We start from the raw sequence: 21,474 nt of genomic DNA, 5'->3' as shown, positions 1-21,474 counted from the left end.
AAACCACTAACAAAAGTTTTGCAAGTGTTTTACTCTAGATATTTATTAAAAATATCAACTTTCAATCATAATGAAACATCATCCTGACTAGCTGATGAAGTAAAATAAGACTGACAAGACTGACCTCACCATTTGCTTAGATGGGAAATGAGAGACTCAACTCTGTTGTAAGGTAAGTTCTATAAGGCAGATCCTCAGCTAGTGTAGGTAGACATAGCTCCATTGTAGTCCAGGGAGCTATGCTGCTTACACAACTGAGAACTTGGCCCACTATCTTCAATTCATGAAGATGAGAAAAAAATTCTGCACATGGAGTTGGCAGAGTATCAGCCTTAACTTTTGATTTCTTACCTTTCATCCATTTATGTGCTAATCTTGAAGCTATCTAAGCTTAGCTTTTAAAAAAAAATGTACTACAGGAAATAAATTTCATTGAAACACATGTTGAAATATATTTTCCTGTCAACCAATGTGTATGCCAGTCTGCCAATAAAGCTAATGGGAGTTAGGCATGTTTACCAACAGAAGACCAGCTGCCTCAGACGTCATCCTACAGCCCTTGCATAAGAATGTGTCCCATTAAAGGAAATGGGAGTTGTAGGTGCACAACTTCTACAAAGTTGGCGTTTTTAGTCCCAAATTCTGAACCCACTTAGGCCCCAATTCTGCAAGGTGAGACATGTGGGCAGATCCTGCATTCACATCCCATTGACGTACTGAAGTTAAAGGAGAGCCAGGCAGTGCAGGAGACTGTCCATGTGAACCAACTTGTAGGACTGAGACCTTACGTGCATATGCGGAGAAAGAAGCATCCCAAAAACTGTAAACCTGCTTGCAGAGATCCAAAACATTAGAGAGCCCATGCAGCAGAGAAGCTGTCCATATGAGTTCCCATGCCTCTCCATTTTTGCAGAGAGGGAAAAGTGAGAAAGAAAAGATCCACTGCACCATAAAACCAAATGATGGTACAAATGAGTGTAAGTACGATTAATTACAACGTAGGCTAAATGTTAACGATAAACTTTAAAGTAAAATGTATTAGACTATGGAACAATATCCCAAAGGGAGTTGTGAAAACCTCATTTGTTAAGACAATTAACACTGTATTGGACAAAGACTGGAGAAGCACTAGTGATAGGCAACAACCCTATGTTGGCAAGAATATAGGCAGTATGATCTAATAGGTCTTTGACCTCTCTCTTTCCAATATGATTCTAATTGCATAGAGAGAAGGCATCAGATTCAATCCCATATGACGTATAGCATATACTTGACCCCAATGCCTACATAGTTTCTGTGGGAAACCCTTGCAAATTACCATTGCTTGCAGCTTCAGGATTTGAGCCTTAGTGTTTACAGTCTTAGAGTCAATGACAGTTTTGTCTGAATAAGCACTGCATGATTGGGCTTGTTCCCTTTAGAAATACAGTCACAGATAGGCAAACAGCAATTTTAGAAAAGGAAACTATATTTACCAAGATCAGCCTTTTCCTTTAGAATGTCTTTGAAGTTCAGGCCACTGTTGAGTGTGGACTGCCTGTATCTCATCAAGGCTTCCTTCTGCCCATTCTTGCCCAGTTCCATGTGTATGACTGGGTCAGCCCGGAGACCACACTTCCACTTGGAGAAATCTGAATGTGCCCATTTTGCCAAGTCTTCAAGCTTCACAGTCACCTTCTCTGAAACGGCAATAACTTCATCCTGCAAGATGTAGTCAAACGAGAACAGAGCGTGTCATGTGTGGCTTATGATGAATGATAAGTTTGTAGCACTGCCTCTTTGACATGTTATTGGAAAAGTTTATCTTGCTCTTAGCAGATTACTTTTTCTGTGATACAGAATATCCAATAACTCATGCAATTTGCATGCCATTTTAGTGTCACTGTTAGTTGTTTATTTGAAGCAAATATTTATGTGATAAAAAATGTCCAAGAACATCAGGGCAGTAGTCCTAAAATGCATTTTAAATGTGGATTGCCAAAGTGCATTCTGTATATCCCAAAGGCTCAGATGAAAGCTTGCTTTTTAGGTGCAATTAGCTGCAAATGTAAAAACTCATGGCTGGATGACTAATGGTTATAGCTAGTCCTCAAATAAATGGTCTAAGTAAATCTTAGATTCTTGGAACTCTGACTCACCAGAAAATTCCTGTGTTTATGGTACATTTTCCCTTGGCTTATACACAAATATTGAATTTAACTTTTGTCCTAAAAATTAAATAAAACTGTGATGTAATCCCAAAAGAAATACTGCATAAATGTTAAGTGTTTCCCACCAAAAGAAACTCGCATATTCTCATGTTTCTTAAAACTTTTTCAAGAACAGAAAATAACTATTTTTCCCTCCTCTTAAGCATACATTCTATGAAAAAAGCAATTTAACCTTAGTTTAGCCTGCTGAACATATACTTGAATTAAACTTCTCTAATTGCTACATTTTTATCCTTCCAGGAAACAATCAACTCTTCTCAGTCATGATGAATAAGCAGAATGTTTTATAGCTGCCTACTGTAAGCAGGGTTTAAGAAGGCTTCAGAAAAAGAAAAACCTAACCCCAACTCCTACCAAGATAAACTTGAGATCTTTAAGTTAAATATTTGAAACAGTTGATGTTTTAACTTGAACTGACTTACACCACACCTTTCACACCACACATTTCTAGATAAAACACAGGTAGCATAGTCACTTTAAAAATATTAACCATAATTCTTTCTTTCTCCAAAATAAACACAACTATTTAGGAATGGAGAAGAGAGAGAGAGAGAGAGAGAAATTCTTGTAGTTATTAAATAAACAGAAATGCATGGTTGGTTCTGTATTTTTTGCTTAACACATTCCTCAGGAAATAAAATATTGCTCAATAGCAAAAAAAAAAAAAAAAAGAAAAAGAAAAAAAGGGGTGGGTGGGAAGTGTGGGTAAGTTTTGTGATAAGTTACACACAACATGAAACCTCCACAGTAGCTTTGGTAAAACGTAGATCTGATATTTCACTCTTCCTTGTATAACACAAAGATGTTTTATAAGCAGTCATCTTCTATTACTTTTAGTGCAATAACAAATATTTACTCAAAAATGAACCTCATACTTGTATGCTAAGTAAATTTTAGTAATGGAATCTTTTCCTTTATCACTGTGCTGAATATGAACTTCCATTGAACAACAAACAATCAAGACAATGTTTTAACTTTCCGCTTATGACAAATGTTATTACTTTGTAAACAATGCTGCATACTACACAGTACATTTTCAATGGATGGTTTCACCCAATTTCATTACACCATCCATTTGAAATAAAAGATCTGTAGTTGCTATGCATTTTATAGCTATTACATGGTGATTATTAAATGTCAGAGTGAAAAAATTGAGTCTGCATGAAGACAGACTTAACAGCTTCTGGATGGGGTCTTCTGTATAGGATGTTGAATGGAATCATTAAGTATCACAATTTCTAATACTGAGTACTTAGAAACATTCTATTTAGCAGCATCTTTCATAGAAATCTGACTTCCAGATTAGATAGATATGTTTTTGGTTAAAGTGTTATTTTCAAAATAACTTTTATGGCCAAATTATTATGATTTCAATTACCAGTTTCTTCATATCCTTTCCAAGAAGTGGTATGACTAACTTTGGCTGGCATACAAAGTTAGCCAAGCAAACAATCTATTAACTAAAAGAAAAGTTACAATCACTGTTACATCTTCAATGAATAAACCTGTTTGAGACTACAACCTTCACATACACGGTACATACAGAAACCATAAATCCAAGAATATTGATTGATAAACAACCCGTATGTTTTACTAACAATTCAGCAGCAAACCCACTTTGCAATACAGTCGTATACCCGGATTTAGCTGGAAATTTGATAAGGAAGCAGAAAAATATGGAAGATGTAAGTATCAGGAAACACAAAAGAGCACAAATTATGCCTTCACATTTAAAGTTTTGTGTGACAGCAAAATGACCACACAGCAACAACCATGACCAAAGTGTTTTATTCTTAGTTTTGCCTACATCAGAGTGAATGGCTAGGAAAAGAATCTTTGCAAAAACTGTCATGTGATCATATTAGCAATTTGCAAAATGAGTATTATGATCATAAATACTGTTGTGGCAGCTAATGTAATACAAAAGGTACGCACAGAAAGGCACTTTGAATCAGATTAGCATATAAACCAAGTATATGAATACAAACCATAACAAAAATTTAGCCAGTTACTGTGGTAACGGATGCAATTAAGGATGTCTCATTTTCTAAACATTTTATAGATAGGTGAGGAGGAGAAATAGATCAAAATGCAACTAAGTACATTGGGTGGAATTTTCAAAAGTATCTAAATGACTTAGGAACAAAAATCTCTTTGAAAGTCAGTGGGACTTATGCTCCTAAATCATTTAGCTTCTTTTGCCTATAAAATAATTGTTTATGGCATTAACTATAAAGAAATTATTTAGTGTGAGATTTTCAGAAATGTTCTATGTTGGCCTAACTCTGTTCCCACCAAACTCAATAGTAAACTGATTATGGTGGGAGCAGATTTAGACCAATGATGAATGCTTTTGGCATGAATTCAGGAAAGTACCTAAGTGCACATGTAATTTTAAACACTTAGGATGGGATTTTCAAAAATGCCGAAGGGAGAAAGGCACAAAAGTCCCACTGAAGTGCCTAAGTGAAGACAGGACTCTCCCTTAGATTTTTGAAAATCTCACCCCTAAGCAGACCCATTTACCTCCAGGAGACTACTCACATACTTAAAGTTAAGCATGTACATAAGTATCTTCTTGAATCAGGACCTACACTGTGAATGTCATAGGCCAATAGCCAAGGCCATAACATCCCACAGTAGAATCAGTAGAAAGGGGACAAAGGGACTCGGAAAGTCCTCCGGGTTCACCTTGTTGTTTCCTCCCAATACTTCCTTAGGGGATTAGTATCAAATGGATTGCATCATACTCCTGAATTTGTTGGGAACAAGGTGAAAATGGTTCAGAATTGCAGCCAATTGCATCTCAAGACCCTGATTCTACAGTCTCTATGAAGCAGAAACTCCCATTGCCTTCAAAACCTCCTCTGACTTCAATAGGAGTTTTGTCTCAGGTTAAGGATATTGGAGTCAGAATTTGCTGGGGGCCTAGAGGAAAGCATAGCAGAAGTAGGCAGAATAGGTAGAATGTTTCTGGTTCCCAGAGGAGTCAGAACACCAGCAGCCATTGGTAACCTCGTCTAACAGATGTGACGTAATTACTCCAGGAAAGGTCTCCTGGTGCTTGCCATTGTGTATAGGGTGTTGGCCTTCCCATGACCCCAACGTGTCCAAACACACCTCCTCTGACAATGCTAATGCCCTCATAACTACACTTGGGGACCTATGGATATAGCATTCAGAGTACCTCTAGTGAAGGAGTGCTGAAGGTGGAGGGGCTGCCCAGTGCATAGGCACTGGAGCAGCTATAATCTGTCCCGTTGTATTATTAATACATAAACACTATAACCTAAATTCTGCAGTCTTTACTCAAGCCACATTCTCATTGAACTCATCTGGGAGTTTTGAATATTCTGGGTGGCAGAATTTGTCTGTGCACTAATCCAAACCAATGCAGATCTCCATGTTGCTACATTATCCAACAGCACATTAAACTGGAACACAACCGTTCATGAACCAACAATTTATGTTCAGGCACTCCCTGACTTAGTGCATTCTTATTTGCCAAGCAGTTAATCTTAAAGTAAACCAAGGGAAACAACATCTAGATTGGTTCCTACAGCATTTCACTGACTTCATTGCAAATATTTTTATATGGAAAAGGGCCGTTTGTGGACGAATAATTATTTTGTTCAATGCCCTGTTAGAATAAAGATATCCTGACAAGTTTTTAGCAGGGGAAATCCAGATCCATATATGAAAAATTTGGGCTTCTGATACTCTCAGTGTTTGAAGCCCTTCTCTGTTTGTCAAGAAACAAACAAGCAAAAAAGATATGTAATTCTCCATTGGGACAGCAATGGGGGTACGAAGCATGGTGGTTAAAAACAACTAAGCCTTGTCTACACTACAGCTATTCCCAATTCAACTGGCAGAGCTGTGCTGGCAGCGAGTTACATGTAGAGAAATCTTGTTTTGTGATGGCATCCTCCATGAGCATTGCAGAGTTTTTGAGTCTGCAGCCCTACATGTTGACGCAACAGCATCACCAGAGGTCTGACATTTCCACATGTATCTTACTGGCGGTATTAACTTCAAAGCCTATTTGTGGCCATTAAACAAAACACAAATACCCATCTTGACCATTAAAATATAAGGATAAGGAGATAACTGGGTCCAGTTTCGGTTTTGAATCCAATACTCTTGCAAGGAAAAAACAAAACAAGATTCCTGGATTTTTTTTTTAAGTATTTAAAATCGCTTCTAAGATTCTGTTGTGCGTTTAAACAATATTTTGCATTCTCTTGATATATCATTTGCAAGGCCGCCTTAGAAAAATGGTGCCTTGGGCAAACTTGTATTTTGGCACCCCTGGTTCCTGCTGCCTGCCCGGGCTCCCTCCCCTATCATCCCTGGTCCCCACTGCCTCCCCCATCACCCTGGCCCCTGCTGCCTCACCAGCCATCTCCCGATCGCCCCTGGACCCCGCTGCCCACCCCCATTGCTCCAAGTTCCCTTCTGCGGGCTTGCACCCAAGGCCTACCCGGCTCCTTGCCTCTTGACCATGACGCCCTCTGAACCACAGTGCCTTGGACAGTTGCCCACATCACCCACCTATAAAGCCAGCCCATGCCATTTGTCATGAGAACATTCTATGAGGAAAATAAATTTGAATTAATTTTAAACTGAAAAATACAAAACCCCCTGTCTGTACATTTGAATGATTCCTTCCCAGTTTGGGATAATCTGACAAGACAAACAGTGGGTGTTCAATGAGCAACACAGTAATATTTGCACAGCTAATTAATGGCAAAAGATACCAGGCTATTTCATACTTTAAAGCACAAACCAAGTACATCTTTCCGTTTTGTGTAACCTCCTCTTAAATAAAAACATAATTTAGACATGCTCCCTCTTGCTGTACCTTTTTTTTTTTTTTTTTACTCTGTTCACTGTGATTCAAAGCCATTGAAAGTCACAGGAGTCTTTTTCATCGAGTTCAGTAGGCTCTGGATTAGTCCCTTTGCAAACTCATGTTGTTAGCCCATGTGCAATGCCAGCTAAGGGTCAGACTTTGTAACTCTTACTCATGATGGTGAGCACTTACTCACTCATACAAGTAGTCTCACTGACTTCAATCAAATGAATAAGTGCACACCAGAGTGAGTAAGAGCTACACAATTGAATGATTGGAACCACAGCTTCAGTTAGAGTGTTTAGAAATATATATCCTGGATGAGACGGTTGAAAAAGTGCTTAAGTCTGAGTTTCTCCACAGTGGTGATATCGATATGTTCCACTGTGGTAAATAATTCAGGTTACAGTCTGATACAACTAACTGAATAAACTTAAGCCCTGATTCCTGCAATTGACTCCATGCAGCTAGATTCCTTTACCCATGTGGAGTTACTTCAATGGGAACCAACTCACGGTTCCATCCATAGCGTCAATTAGTTTGAAAAATATTAAGAGTCTCTCTCCTCTCAGGCAGATTAAACTAATATTAAGGGAAGAGCAAATTTACAACCCAGATCGACGACTTGGATATGCATATGCTTTAAAGTTTTCAAAAAGCACGTTTGGTTCAAAAGTCAGCTTATGAGTTTGTCCCGTAAACATTTTTAAAGCTGAGCCTTGTGTTTTGTGTCCATTACCAATGTGGAATTTCTTCCCAAAAAGGCAGTTTGGGCCACTGGATAGGATACTAGAGTAGCAGACATGGGTTCTAGTCCCAGCGCTATCTTTGACAGTGCAATTGCCCAAATTCACACTGTCTCCATCTCTTCATCTATTAGCTGGGGATACTAATCATGCGTATCCACCTTTGCCAAACACTTTGAGTTTTATGAATGAAAAGCCATATTGGTGAGAAGTGCCAGTGCTTGTGCTGTGCCCTGGGTGTGCCCAGTGCTGTATGGGCCAAAGCTTCACTGTATCTAACACCCAGACCCTGTAGGGGGATTTCAAGTGGCAAAACAGATAATAATCAGAGTAACAAGTTCTAAATACTAAAGAATCAACATTTATCCTTAAAAACAAAATAGATTTGATTAACATTTCCACAAATTGATTAACGATTTTGGAGCCTCACATGCTGGGTGCTCAGTGTGAGACAGCTTAAAGGGGTCTGATTTTCAAAGGATGAATGCTCATTACTTTCTAAAAACAAGAAAACCAAACCAACCAACCAACCAAACACCAGGCTGCTTTAAGGTTTCCCAAATTGGGCATCTAAAAATGGAGGCTCCCCTAATCACTAGTCACTTTTTAAAATCTCGACCTTTGGTTTTACATGGCACCTTTCAGTATTTCAATACCCAAACCAACTACACATATTTCTGTTCTCTGGTGTTACGTTAAAATCCAAACTAGAAGGAATATCTTTTGCACAAGAAAATGAAAATAAACAGGACTATTTCTTCAAAGGAGTTGATTTCAGCATGATGCAAATAATGATAGTAGAATGCCCCTTGTGACATTACAGCACCTCCAGGGCTTTTCAAGGTACCAGGCACAACCAAATTATTAATCTCCTGAGGGCATGGATTCCCTCAGAAAACCAACAAATTCTGGAATCACTAACACAGTGAAGCCTTCTGAACTATTTGACATACATCGTTGTATACCTCTTTCTACAGACTCCCTGGTTATGAAGAAACCCTTAAAACAAGATGACAAATGAATAGAGATATTAAATAAATAAAAACCAACTATGCAGTGACTTACGACTACCAAACCTTTAGAAGATTAAAGAAATCTGCTGTATACCATTTATGTCATCCATAATTATATCTCCATAGAAACATAAAAACCACCCAAGTTGATTACAGCATAAAAATATTCAACTCATATGAGATTAACTATGCTCTGAAGAGATATATTTATGAGATCTCCATTGCATGGTAAGACTTTAATGAAGGCAACATTTACAAATTTTTCCTGCTACAATGAAATTAGGTTTGTGATAGAAAGAGGTGAATTTCAACTCTGCTTGGGAATTAGATTTCTCTCTGCTGCCCCCTTAAGAATATTGACCAGCCAATGGGAATGTTTCCCCTGTCCACACAGTTATCTAAATCTTGAAATAACTGCCTACAAAAGGAGTCACTTTTTTCTTCTATTCCAATAAAATGTGGCATCTAGTCAGCCTATAATTGCAATACATCTTACAAGACTCCAGAGTGAAGTAAAATATTTGCCACTATCAAGCTGAGGTGTGGGGAGAGGGTGAGAAAAGACACTGATACAAATTATCCTTCTTGTATTCTGTTTTTAACCCAACTGAAGGTGTCAGATGATCATTTTCAGAGGAGAAGTTCAGTAAAAAGGGATGGTACCTCTTTGAGAGCCATTATGCTAAATATGTCATTATTGTCTAAGCAACCATCACAAAAGCACAAAACCCTATATTGCCTGACTCAGCAGGTTGGAATGCTTACATCCATGGAAAGTGAGCAGGTAGTTAGAACAGTTTAAAGCAGATTATTTTTTAAAAAGAAAAATTAATTCTTGGAAGGCAGATCGCCACAGGGCAGCTTGGTGTGACTATACAACTTTATTCTAAGCAGGCACACAGTGCATCACAGCTTCTCGTTCGCTGCCAATATCTAGTTGTTTTTTTTTAAGAAGCAAAGGCAGCTTTTAAAAAATTATGGCAACTAAGATATCTCAAAACTTTGACATGCTGAGAATGTTTTCACTCCAGTGCTTCCAGGGGTCATTTAAAGAATTCTGGAGGTCAAGAGTGATTTGAACACCTGCTCGGCTGTCTACTGAATTACTGATCTAGTAACATCAAATATATGGCCTAGAGAAACAGGAGACATACTGTAAAAACTGTTGTTGATGATTATAGGAGACACTGTGTGCCATTTATCTGATCAGTATAATTTGCATGAGAAAAACATCTTCAGCCTTTTTATTGAAACCTTTACCACAGTAGATAGCTGGGGATGCATATTTTACAACCCAGTGCATTGTTGCTGAAAACACATTCACCCACAGGAGCACAAAACACAATTAGACTATTATGGACTACATTCACTAAGGATAATAGAACTATATATTTCATTTTGATATAAAGGGCTCTATTATCCTCTTTATTTACACCTCATGTAGTTTTGATTTTTGTGTAATTTAGATGGGAAATTGATACTGCACGACTCTCATGTAAATTATACAAAATTGTTGTTCTTGCCCTTGGAATTGGGTGCACATCTTAGACCACCTGGTAGATGTTAGGACCACAGTGTATGTCCAAAAGTGGGGGAGGGGGAGAAATGATCTTAAATGATCAAGTTAATTTCTAAACAAATGGAAATATCGAAGAAATTTGTGCATGCAGCTTTAACTTCAGCTACCAATGCTCAGCAGATTACTACAGGTCCCTGCATATGTACTTATATGTAATAACCATAGTGTCTGAGCACCTCATATATATTAATCATAACTTATCCTTGCAACATCCCTGTGAGCTAGAGAAGTATCATCCCCATTTTACGGAGAGGGAACTGAGGCACAGAGAAATTAAATGATTTACCCAAGGTCACACCTGAAGTCTGTGACAGAGCTGAACCCAGGTCTTCTGAGTCCCAGCCAATAGCTTTAACCACAAAACCATCCTTCCTCCAATGACCTCACCAGTATTAAAGGGGCAAGGAACATTTTTATAGTAGAAAATCATTCTTAAACAACCTCTCCAATGTAGGAAGCATCTATCTTTTTCCCCCTTCAAGCTTATTTACTGTGGTCATTGTAGGCAAATACTATTTAAGACAATAAGGCCATAAATCAGCTAGTGGAGTTTATGGCTCTATTCCTGAAGGGTTTTGCTTTTTGGAGGGACCAAAATTAACAATCCTCATCTCAGAATATGAAGCTCCAAAGTGTGTCCTCATCCCATCTACCATTAATATGCAGGGACAACAGCAGCAGAGAACACTGGGCATTAGGAAGGCCACAGAAGAGGGCAAAGCTGCCTTACAGTAACCAAATAGATATCACATTAAACCTCTAGAGCACATGAAGGCTTGGGCTGTCATTTAATCAGTAAAATACTTTGCATTTCCACAACATCAAGATACATATTAAGCCCGACAGCAACTAAATGAGGTAGGTACCATTCCTCCCATTTTGCAGATGTGTTTAGTGAGGCACATAGAAGTTATGTGATTTGCCCAGGGTCACAAGGTACGTCAGTGGCAGAGCCAGAGATGAACTGACTGACCAGTAGTGTGGTTTAACAAGCAGATAATGCTTTCAATTTCACTTTCCACCTTAAATTCCTCATTCAGCACATACTACCCAAACAACCCTCCCACTGCCTCTGGCACACAGTGATTCCAGCACATTCTCATGCATTTTGAAGGGCATCTGGGCAGACTGCTTTCTTGACTAAGCAACTAACTTGTCAGTTGCTCAGAAGAGGCAAGTGTGCTGGGAGTGAAGACCTACATATGCACCTCAAAATTACATTTATATGGCCACCGTTTTTCATTCAAGCACTTGAGGGCACTGTATAAAGTCTAACTGTAAATACATATAGCACAGGAAATTAAGTGACACAGGAGAATTTTAAAAGGTAGACTAAACCTTTAATCTATAATCCTTAGCCAATTTTAAAGGGCAACAAAGATTTTATTTAATACAGGTGACTGGTGTTGCTCCCATTTCTCTAATCTGCACACTGGCATGTGTTTAGTTTACATATTTGTTTGCAACTTAATTATAATTCAAAAATGCAAAACCTGGGAGCATTAGGACCTATCATGTAGCTCTTAACCTACTGGGGTCCATAAACAAGGCAAAGACACAACATGAGGGATCTGAGTAGAGTAACATAATTAAAACGATGTGGGATTCTATTCCCTTGGCATTAATACATCTTTTGTACAATCTCCTCTTCATGATTCAGCATTTGTAAAAGGAATCACATAAAATGATAAGGAATGGAGTGTTACTGGCTCTTTGTGGGATAATAGTAAATTTGGTCTGGGAAGGGAAGGGGGGCTTCTAGAGGGATGAGTGCAAACACTTAGATTTCTGATTTCTATAGCAACTCCTGGGTTGTTGTTGTTTTTTTTTTCTTCTGAACAGAGGTTCAAATTGAATTTATATCTGCCAGTGCAGATAGAAGTTATGACCAAGGAGAAAATAGGTTTCACTCAAAATATTTTCTCATCAGATGGCCTACAGATCTCAGATAGTTGTTTTAGTTTAGGCAAGTTGACAAGCATTTCATTGCTAATTTTGCCTAGTACTGTTACAGTTTGAAAAGCTTTCCTTGTAGATTACATAATTATATTTTTCTAAACAAAGAGTACATTGCATTAGCAGGTTTAAATTATGCAAGCCTATTCTTTTGTCTTTTGTTGTATTGTATTCTATTGTGCTGGTAAAACAATATGTGCTTTAATTAGCAAATATCTGTAAATAATTTACTTGCTTTTCATACAACGGAACAATGGAGCCAATTTTCACATACATCTACTGAGCATGTACAGTGGATTTCTTGCCAGAATCTTCCATTGTTCAATATCTGTATCAATTTGCCCATCGTTCACAACCAACACTGTGCAGTGGAGAAAGAAACTAAAGTTCTTAGCCCACCAGTGGCAGTCCCATCACAATACACCCCAAAAGAGGCTAGTTTGTTCAGACAGAATAAAATATCTTGAAAATGAAAACAAACTCTATTATGTATAACCCTGGCACCGTCACATAGAAACATGGATGACTGCCAAATATTAATGTCACTTGATAAATGCCGTAAAATGCCAATGTCCTTCTGACCTTCTGACTACATTTTAACTACAAAATAAAAAGCTCAACTTGATATGACACTATCAATCACACATACGTCTAGTCTCTACAGGGTTAAAACAGGGTGTGAACCCACACACATAAACACAAAGAAAAATCTCTTAAATCAAATATGTATGATTGTTTTAAGACGTGAAGCATTGTTATTTTGAATATGAATGAAAGGGCCAGAATAAACATTTCAAGAATATTTCAATTATGCATTTCCCAGAACTACATCTCTGGGCAACTAATGCAAATACCGCTCCCATAATAGTAGAACTTCTTCATGAATAAAAGCACATAAGAACTTGAACCAGAACACTTTCTATATCATATGCATATTGTTTGAATATTATTAAAAATGCAAAACCTATGTATGCTTTACTCTCCTGAGCAATACAGTAATTATGATTAAGGGACAAGCAGCACAAAAAGAGCCAATTTATCTTACTTGTGCTTAGGAATACTATTGTGTAACTAAGCAACTAAAGACAAAATATAGTCTAATTAATTCACTCCTATGCTTATTTAAAAGACACAATTAGAACATTTTTATTTTCCAGCCTGCACAGTATCTCAACATGCTTGAGGGTGTAGCATGTAAAGCCTATTATTCTCAAAAGACAAGAGTTTAATGTTTAGTGCCACTGATCAGGCTGGGAAAAGCAACTATGGAGCGCAGTCGGTGCATTTTACAGTCTGAATACACTGAGAAATGAAAGGTAAGGGGAAAAAAAATCTGCTTTAGTGACCATAGACACCAGATTGCTGGCTAATGGCTAGCAACATGTGGCTTCACTGAGTAATGTCATTTCCCTCTTCTTTCTTTGCCAATGTATGTTACTGGTAGTGAGAGAGACAAAAATATAAAGAGTGGATATGCAATTACCAAAACCATGATCTTTTATGATGACTGTCATATCTCTAACATTGCTATTACAGTGTACCTGATTTCCAGCACTGATTTGAGCAACAATACATTTCAAAATCATGCTCATAGCATCAATTGCCAAGCACCCTTTAATAACTGTACTCTCCATATTTGTTGACTTTATTGATGTGGATAAACCTGGTGCAAGATACCCACTCTGAAGTCTAAGGAAGGACTCAATTCTAATTTCAACTAAGAGAACACCAATCCCTACATATCTTGAAAAAATCCATTAATATGCAAGTGACATAGCAGGTTTTCCAAGAAAGGTGGCAATACGTGACCATGCGTATGAGACTGCAATCAGTTGCTTAAGGCCCAGATTCTGCCACCTTTACTCACTTGAGTGGCACTTACTCATCTAAGTAATCCCATTGAAATCAAGGAGACTCTTTGAGGAGCATGTTACTGCTCAGCATCTGTAAAGGTGAAAGAATCTGACCCTCAATGAAAAAATTATAAACTTAAGAATGTAAGAACATAAGAATGGCCATACTGGGTCAGACCAAAGGTCCATCTAGCCCAGTCTTTCCACAGTGGCTAATGCCAGGTCCCCCAGAGGGAATGAACAGAACAGGTAATCATCAAATGATTCATTCCCTGTCACTCATTCCCACCTTCTGGCAAACAGAGGCTAGGGACACCATCCCTGCCCATCCTGGCTAATAGCCATTGATGCACCTATCCTCCATGAATTTATCTAGTTCTTTTTTGAACCCTGTTATAGTCTTGGCCTTCACAACATCCTCTGGCAAGGAGTTCCACAGGTTGACTTGCGTTGTGTGAAAAAAATACTTCCTTTTGTTTGTTTTAAATCTGCTGCCTATTAAGATTTGGAAACTTGTTGCTTTCCAAAACTTTCCCAAAAAAAGTCAGTCTTGTAATTATAAATTACACCTTTTTTTAAACAGAGTAAAATTTAAAAAAAAATTAGTCTGAAAATGCAAAATACTGTCTGATGTGTAATAACGGGGTGGTGGCATTCCTTCCCTTACTCATGTGAGCAACTCTTACTTATGCAGACTACTTGTGTTAGTAAGGGTTACCTGCATGAGTAAAGGTAGAAGATCAGATCATCATTTGGTAAGGTAGACTGAGTCAATGTTTGATCTCTAGTAAAACTAGATTTAGATAAATTCACTTAAAGTAGTTTATAACAAATGGTACCATATAAGTAGAAGTAAAATTAATAACAATGTATTCAAAAGAGTGATATTTCAGACTAAGAAAATTAATATTTTAGTATGTACACTCCCTATCAAATACCATGCTTACATTTAATGAGCTCTGCTTTTCATATTTTTTAAGAATAGGCTTATTAATGCTGACAGCTTTAAAAACATGAAAATACAAGTTGTTAACAAGCATTCTACTCTAGAATAGCTTCTCCAAAAAGGTCAATAGTTTTATAGGGCCAAATTGTCCCTGCTGCAGCTTCTGTTGGAGAGGGTTAAATGAGCAGAAAATCTGCAGAAATCTTTAGCTACAATTATGTTGGGTTTGTGGGGTATGGTTAAGCCAATGTGGCATCATCCCCAGTTTCACTAGACCCATGTGAGCACCATGCATTTGGAGCTACATGGTGCTGGGGTGTGTGTAGACTGAGCTTGGGCCAGTGCTATAGATTTGGTGGCAGGAAGGGTTTGGAGGGGGCAGAGTCAAGGATGCTTTCATGGCATCAGTTCCCTGCAAATCCATTGGGAACCTTCCCTCCGCTACCCCATGCCACATCAAATTACATTGATCCAGTCTGTACTGTTTTATACAAACTCCCACTTGACACACTCAACTGTCCTTAAGGCCCCAATCCAGCAAAGCGCTTAAGCACATGCTGAACTATCGTCATGTGATTAGTCCAACTGACTTCAAAAGGACTAGTCCTGTGCTCAGTTAAGTGTGCGCTTAAGTGCTTTGCTGGATGGGGCCTAGAGGAGGTTGGCTGTGGGGCATTTCCAGAACTTCTGGCAACATGACTCCTTACGGGGTCTCAAAAAGTAGTGTAGTGAATGCCTCCAGACCTGAAAGCTTTTCCCATGGACAGAGCTGGAGGACACCACCACCTTATACTATGCCAGAAGGCAAACCTCACCCATCCTGCCCAGGTGATGAGAGAAAATAGCGGTGTGGTACTTTCACCCAATGTCAGCCCTCCCACTGCTCTCACTGACATACATCAAGAGTGCACAGAGAGAACATCAGCATAAGCCTGACCTACAAGCTCTGTTCTGCTCTCATTTCCATGTCTCTAAATGGGGTTTCATGGGTGTAGCCAAAGAGGTTAATTTTGTGACATTAATACCTACACTTTCACCTAAGGAAGAGACTGATCCTGCATTTGTTACACATTCAAAATTCAATTTGAAGTCAGCTGAGTTTTGTTTGCTTGACTGTATGATGGAGCTCCACTGCCCCATCCAGCATGCTTAACTATAAGCATATGACTAGTTCTATTGGCATCAAGGGAACTGCAAACATGCTTAAAATAGTGCCTGTGTATTAGCAAAATCCAGTTTTACCAGCACAGATGGTTAAATATAGATATGGCTGATGGATAAACGGGATGTAAAAAGCCTTTTGTATACACCCATCTCTGATTAGCTCAAATATTTGGCAATCAGATAAAACATGCCATCAGTAATTTCTGAGTAACAGAATCATTACACACCCACTTCGCTATTTCCTCTATGAGTAGCCACTGACTGAATATTACAATGGTAAGAAATTGTTCATTAGTAGTGCGGACACCACATTTCTAAAAGGCTGGTGCTACTAATCCTCAACCTAGTGAGGACATCTGCTCCTGACAATAATTATACCTCTGACTGGCTTGATCAACAGTTTAAGATCAGACCAGTTGCTCTGCTAATCAACAATTTTACTCACAGCAAGTGCCTCTGTTGACCTTTGACATCACAGAAAACCTTTGATACAGCAGATTTACAATACACATAAAAGTGTAACCTCACTTTATACCAGTTTTCTTAATGCAAGATAGGGAGTTTAAATCCATACATTTTCTTAAACCAAGAAGGATGTCTTCTGTATAGTTATAAATTATCTGTATTTCAAGAATAGCATTTCCACACACAGAAGACATATAAAGGGTTACAAAACATCTCTATTCTAAACACAGCCCTGCCTGTGCTTTAGGAATAGATGTTGCTGTCATTTACATAAAAGAATTATTACTCTGGTTTAGTGACTTAAAATAACTGTGCTATATACTAACACAGTATGTAAAATGTTTCCTTAAGTAACACATTGCCAATTAGTATGCAGCCTTTTGTCTTTTAGCTGCATGTTTATGAACAGATTTATCATTCAAAATTATTAAAATCAATGATAAAAATCATGTCAATGTATATAAACAAGTTAATGGAGTAAGTGAAAACAAAGTACATTTCTTAATGGGAGTGTTATGTTGCCCTCTCTAGGCCCTGGCTCTAAATACTAGTTTCTGTAGGCGCTCTGCCAAAGAAGTATCTCTGTGAGCTGTTGCTATTTCTTGCTGCTGCTGCTACTTTGCTAATGAATGACTAAGTTAGGCCAGGGGGGAAATGACATCACTGGGGTGTAAAATAGTACTGCGTTAGGAAACTTTCTACCTGCTTTACATTTGTCATAATTATTCTATACAATGCAATAATCATTTGCATAATTCCAAGGCATGCCATTATCTCAATCGAAAATTGTTTTCATATGGTTGAATAATTCAGAATGACATCAGTTAAAGCCCTAATGAAATATACAAGTATAATCATACAGCTAATTACTATCAGTGTTTGCATTTTTAAAAAATCAAATCATGCATAATATTATGAATGTACATGCAGCTGAGAATTACTGCATAGAGGAACATTCTTACATGTAATGGTAGGATTAATTTTCTCTGATGTTCATACCACAGTAACATGAGCTGATCATTAAAGCATATTAAAATGATTTGTGTCCCATGTCCCACCCCCCTCTCATCCAAAACTCTTTCATTTAAAACACTCACACACACAGGAGTATGGCTTCTAAATATTCACCACCAGCAATTTTAGAACATCCATCCTTCACTGTCATTTTTTTTATCCTTAAGAAGAGGGTCCTCAATTTAAATTGCGAACATAGAAATTAAAATAGGTAAGTGGTAAACTGAGAAGAGGATTAAAAGAAATGTTTCAAATACATTTTCAAAAGAAGTTACCACAAAATATCTAATAAAATTCAGAATGATTTCCTGTCTGGTTTAGCAGAATGTCTATCACACTTGTAGTCTTTTCTGGATATTTAATCCTCCCCTTTTCCAGATCACAGCCCATGTTGAAGTAATAAATTTGAAAAGCAAATAATAAGTAGTAGTGAGGGGGAGGGGAAGAGCGACAGCTGCACAGGAAAGTTGGACAGGGGGAGGGGGCAGAGGCACTTTCAGTAGAAGAGAGGTCAACCTGTTAATGTTTTTCAATACCCTCTCCATGCTCCAAAATGTCTTAATTATTGACATCAGAAAAGATGGGCAATTAAAAAAAAAGTAAGACAGCAGAACTACATATTTATTTCAGAAGAAGCAATTTATAAGGGAATGTTTGAAAGGTTACAGTAATTAAGTAGCATGTAATAGAAATGGGTAACTCGATACTTCGGGGTGGAGGGGGGAGCTTGAGAAAAACTACAATTAACTCCATCAGACTATAGACTGTTGAAGGAATTGGCAGCTCAGATTGTATAGGGGTTTATAGTAGAAATAAGGAAGGCTTCCCGTCATCCCCCCCCCCCCCTGCTTGCGCTTTAGGCAGCTGAAATATTATTGCAGCCACATCTGGCTATTTCTGAGCGCTTTTGAACTGGCCATCTCTCCGCATAAACATAGCGCCGTTTGTACACCACACTGAAATAGTTCCTCAATAACACAGTGCAGTCAGCTGACTAGAGTAGCCAGCAAAATTGCGGTCATACATGAAATTACAGAGCTAGAAGAATACATTGTAAACGCAATCTGGGCTCCAGACCTTCGCTTTGGACTTATGGGGTACTTCTAATCAAACTTTCCAGGATGAAATTGACAATGGGTTCTCCCTATTAGAAGTAACTCAGGGAGACTGTAAAACGAAACAGCTTGACTTCAGCATTAACCTTTAACTCATTCCCTTCCACCCACCCGCCGGTCTTTCTGGAAAATGTCCACTTTTTTCATAGTGATTTTAAACTAGAACATCTAGTGAAATGCACCAGAAAAGAGAGATCGTTGTTAATGCTTAACGTGTTTGTGCTGGTTACATGACTGCTTTGAAATACGCCCAGGCATATCTGCAAGTTATTTGAATGTATTATTCCAGTACCTGTCATTTATCACTTTATTCAACACGTCTTTGCCAGCTCAATAGCTTTTGATCTCACTCAGCCTCCATTTCGTAATTTCCGCCCTCTTAAACATATCAAATACTAAAAAAATGTTAACAATATCTAAATCCCCCACTCCTCAACCAGCCACTGAAATCGGGGGAGGGAGACACAAAACACCAAAGCATGTGACGTTCACACAGCAGCAGCAGCAAGAAGTGGAAAAAATCATTTAAAAAATCCTTAAATCCCCCCCAAGTTATTTGATTGTGGCTTTTTTAAGAGCATCTTCCGCCCCCCCCCCTCCGAGCTGCCATCGAAACTCTTACAATGGCAAACAGCTCAAGTCCCTGTTTGTGGCACTACCCCTTTAAAAGAGCCTTACGTTGCCTGCAGAAGGGAACATTTCAATCCTGTCCTTTAATAAACATTACGGGGGGGGGGGGAGGAAAAATCTGCACAGATACACACAGACGTGCACACACACAGAGAGACAGAGAGAGATATGTTTACCACCTCGCCATGGTCACTATTTCTGCCCTGGGGAGTATCTTCTGGGAGGAAATAAAGTTTGGAGCTGGATAAAAGTTGCCGGGTAGTCCTCTCTTCCCACAACAGCTGGAGCTCCGCTATGCAAATCGGATCCTCTGGCTTACATCTTACAAAGAAAAAGTCGCCAAGGGACAAAATTCTTGGTCTGCCTTCAAGGTGGAACTGAAAAGCCTTGTAGAAAATGTAAGGACCGTGCAAACCACACGGAGAGCCGACCCACTGCAGGGAATTAAAAAAAATCAAGTCAATAAAATAAATATAATCATCATAATAAATAAGAGAGACAATCGTATATAGATCTCAGACACACACACACACACACACAGCGAGAGAGAGAGGCTTAAGGTGGGAATACCATCATCTAAAATAAGGAGTCTGGCAGTACCCAGCAAAGAATCCCCCCACGGGAAAAATAATCATCATCACTGTGATAATAATAATCTGTGCCTATGTATGATCAGTGAAGGAATTTTAAAAGGGGGAGAATGCCATTTGGGGGTGCAGAGGGGGAAAGTTTACTGGAAAGTTTGTGGGCGGGTGCCGGGGGGTGGGGGGCCGGGACTGGGGGGGCCAGGGCAGAGAAGCGGAGGAGAGACGAATACCTGGACTGAGTTGGGCTCCATCTCGACGTTCTGAATTGATTGAACTCAACATTCTCTCCAAACTTGTTGGCTTGAATGGATTGCATCAGGTCCTGGCAGGGTAAAGCTCTCTCCTCCAGCAGCCAGCTCGAACCCTCAATATAAAACCTGAACCTCGCCTCCCCAGCTCACCCAAAATGACCAGAAAAGCAGTCCAATATTTCTCCTAGCCCCCAATTTCCCAGAGGTGTGGAAACGACGAGTTTTTTCACCCAATTGCTGCCTGATCAAATTGGCAACATGGGACGGGGCTGAGTCAAAGCATAGGACAAGGGCGGATGGATCAAGGCAAAATTGAGATCTAAAACCTGAAAAAAATATTGCAAAGCTGGAGCCCGTGTGGGGACTTGAATTTATTCCTGCAAAGCCCCAATGATGATGGATAGGATCATCGTTTCATTTTTGATAGGCAGAAAAGCTGCCCGGTTCAGCTGCGGATCTGACAGGACCTGCTTGTATATGTCTAATATAAAGAACATTTCCTGCAGAGATTCTGGGGCGCAGCTCGTCTTTCTAATTCTCTTTAGCAGATTTGCCTTTATTAGACATGTAGATTTGTTTGATAGTTAAATTACGCTCCCTCACTGCCATATTTTCAAGGAACTTAATCTGTTACATTAGCTGCTTGATGCCTGTTTTCTGTGGGAAAGGGAAGAAAGTGGGTTATCGATTATATAAACATATAAATATTAATGCATTTGTTCGCTTTGGAAAAAGAAGACGAGACTAATGAACACACACGCACACACACACAATCACTGGATTTTGCAAACAATATTGAACGGACAGCTACTGCATATAGGGAATGGAACAATAAACGATGCATGATAAATCAATAAATGGGAGCAGTGGGTCTTCTCGGAATATGAATTCAGGCTGCTCCCAGATCTGCGTGTGCATTCTTTAATTTTGATGTATATACATTAGTACGTGTTTACAATGCTGATCTCTGCCAAGGGCGATCTCAAATCATAATGTGTTTATATAACCAAGTGCTGCAGAAATACTGACTTTAACACACACACAGGAGAGAGCTAGAGCGCTACCTCAGTAATAGTTTGGAACCGGGAGG

The 21,474-nt window shown here is 38.8% G+C and overlaps 1 protein-coding gene across 2 annotated transcripts in view; it reads right to left on the bottom strand.

Moving 5' to 3' along the window:
• Positions 1-20,642, bottom strand: part of ARID5B (AT-rich interaction domain 5B) — a 149,203-nt gene extending 128,561 nt beyond the window's left edge. The window contains exons 1-3 of one of the 2 annotated variants that reach the window (XM_005294311.5): positions 20,364-20,642; positions 19,726-19,980; positions 1,476-1,701 (exon numbers count right to left, since the gene is read on the bottom strand). In XM_005294311.5, coding sequence (XP_005294368.1) covers positions 1,476-1,701; positions 19,726-19,980; positions 20,364-20,384 — 502 coding nt within the window. In that variant the 5' untranslated portion in view covers positions 20,385-20,642. Of the gene's footprint in view, positions 1-1,475; positions 1,702-19,208; positions 19,294-19,725; positions 19,981-20,363 lie in introns of those variants that run through there. The other variant, XM_005294312.5, reaches the window with a different exon arrangement.
• Between the last annotated feature and the right edge of the window lie 832 nt (positions 20,643-21,474).

Source organism: Chrysemys picta, chromosome 7 (genome assembly GCF_011386835.1).
Source record: "Chrysemys picta bellii isolate R12L10 chromosome 7, ASM1138683v2, whole genome shotgun sequence".
Classification (NCBI taxonomy): Eukaryota; Metazoa; Chordata; order Testudines; family Emydidae; genus Chrysemys; species Chrysemys picta.
The sequence above is the reverse complement of the archived record's forward strand: the minus strand, read 5'-3'. Positions and strand labels throughout refer to the sequence as shown.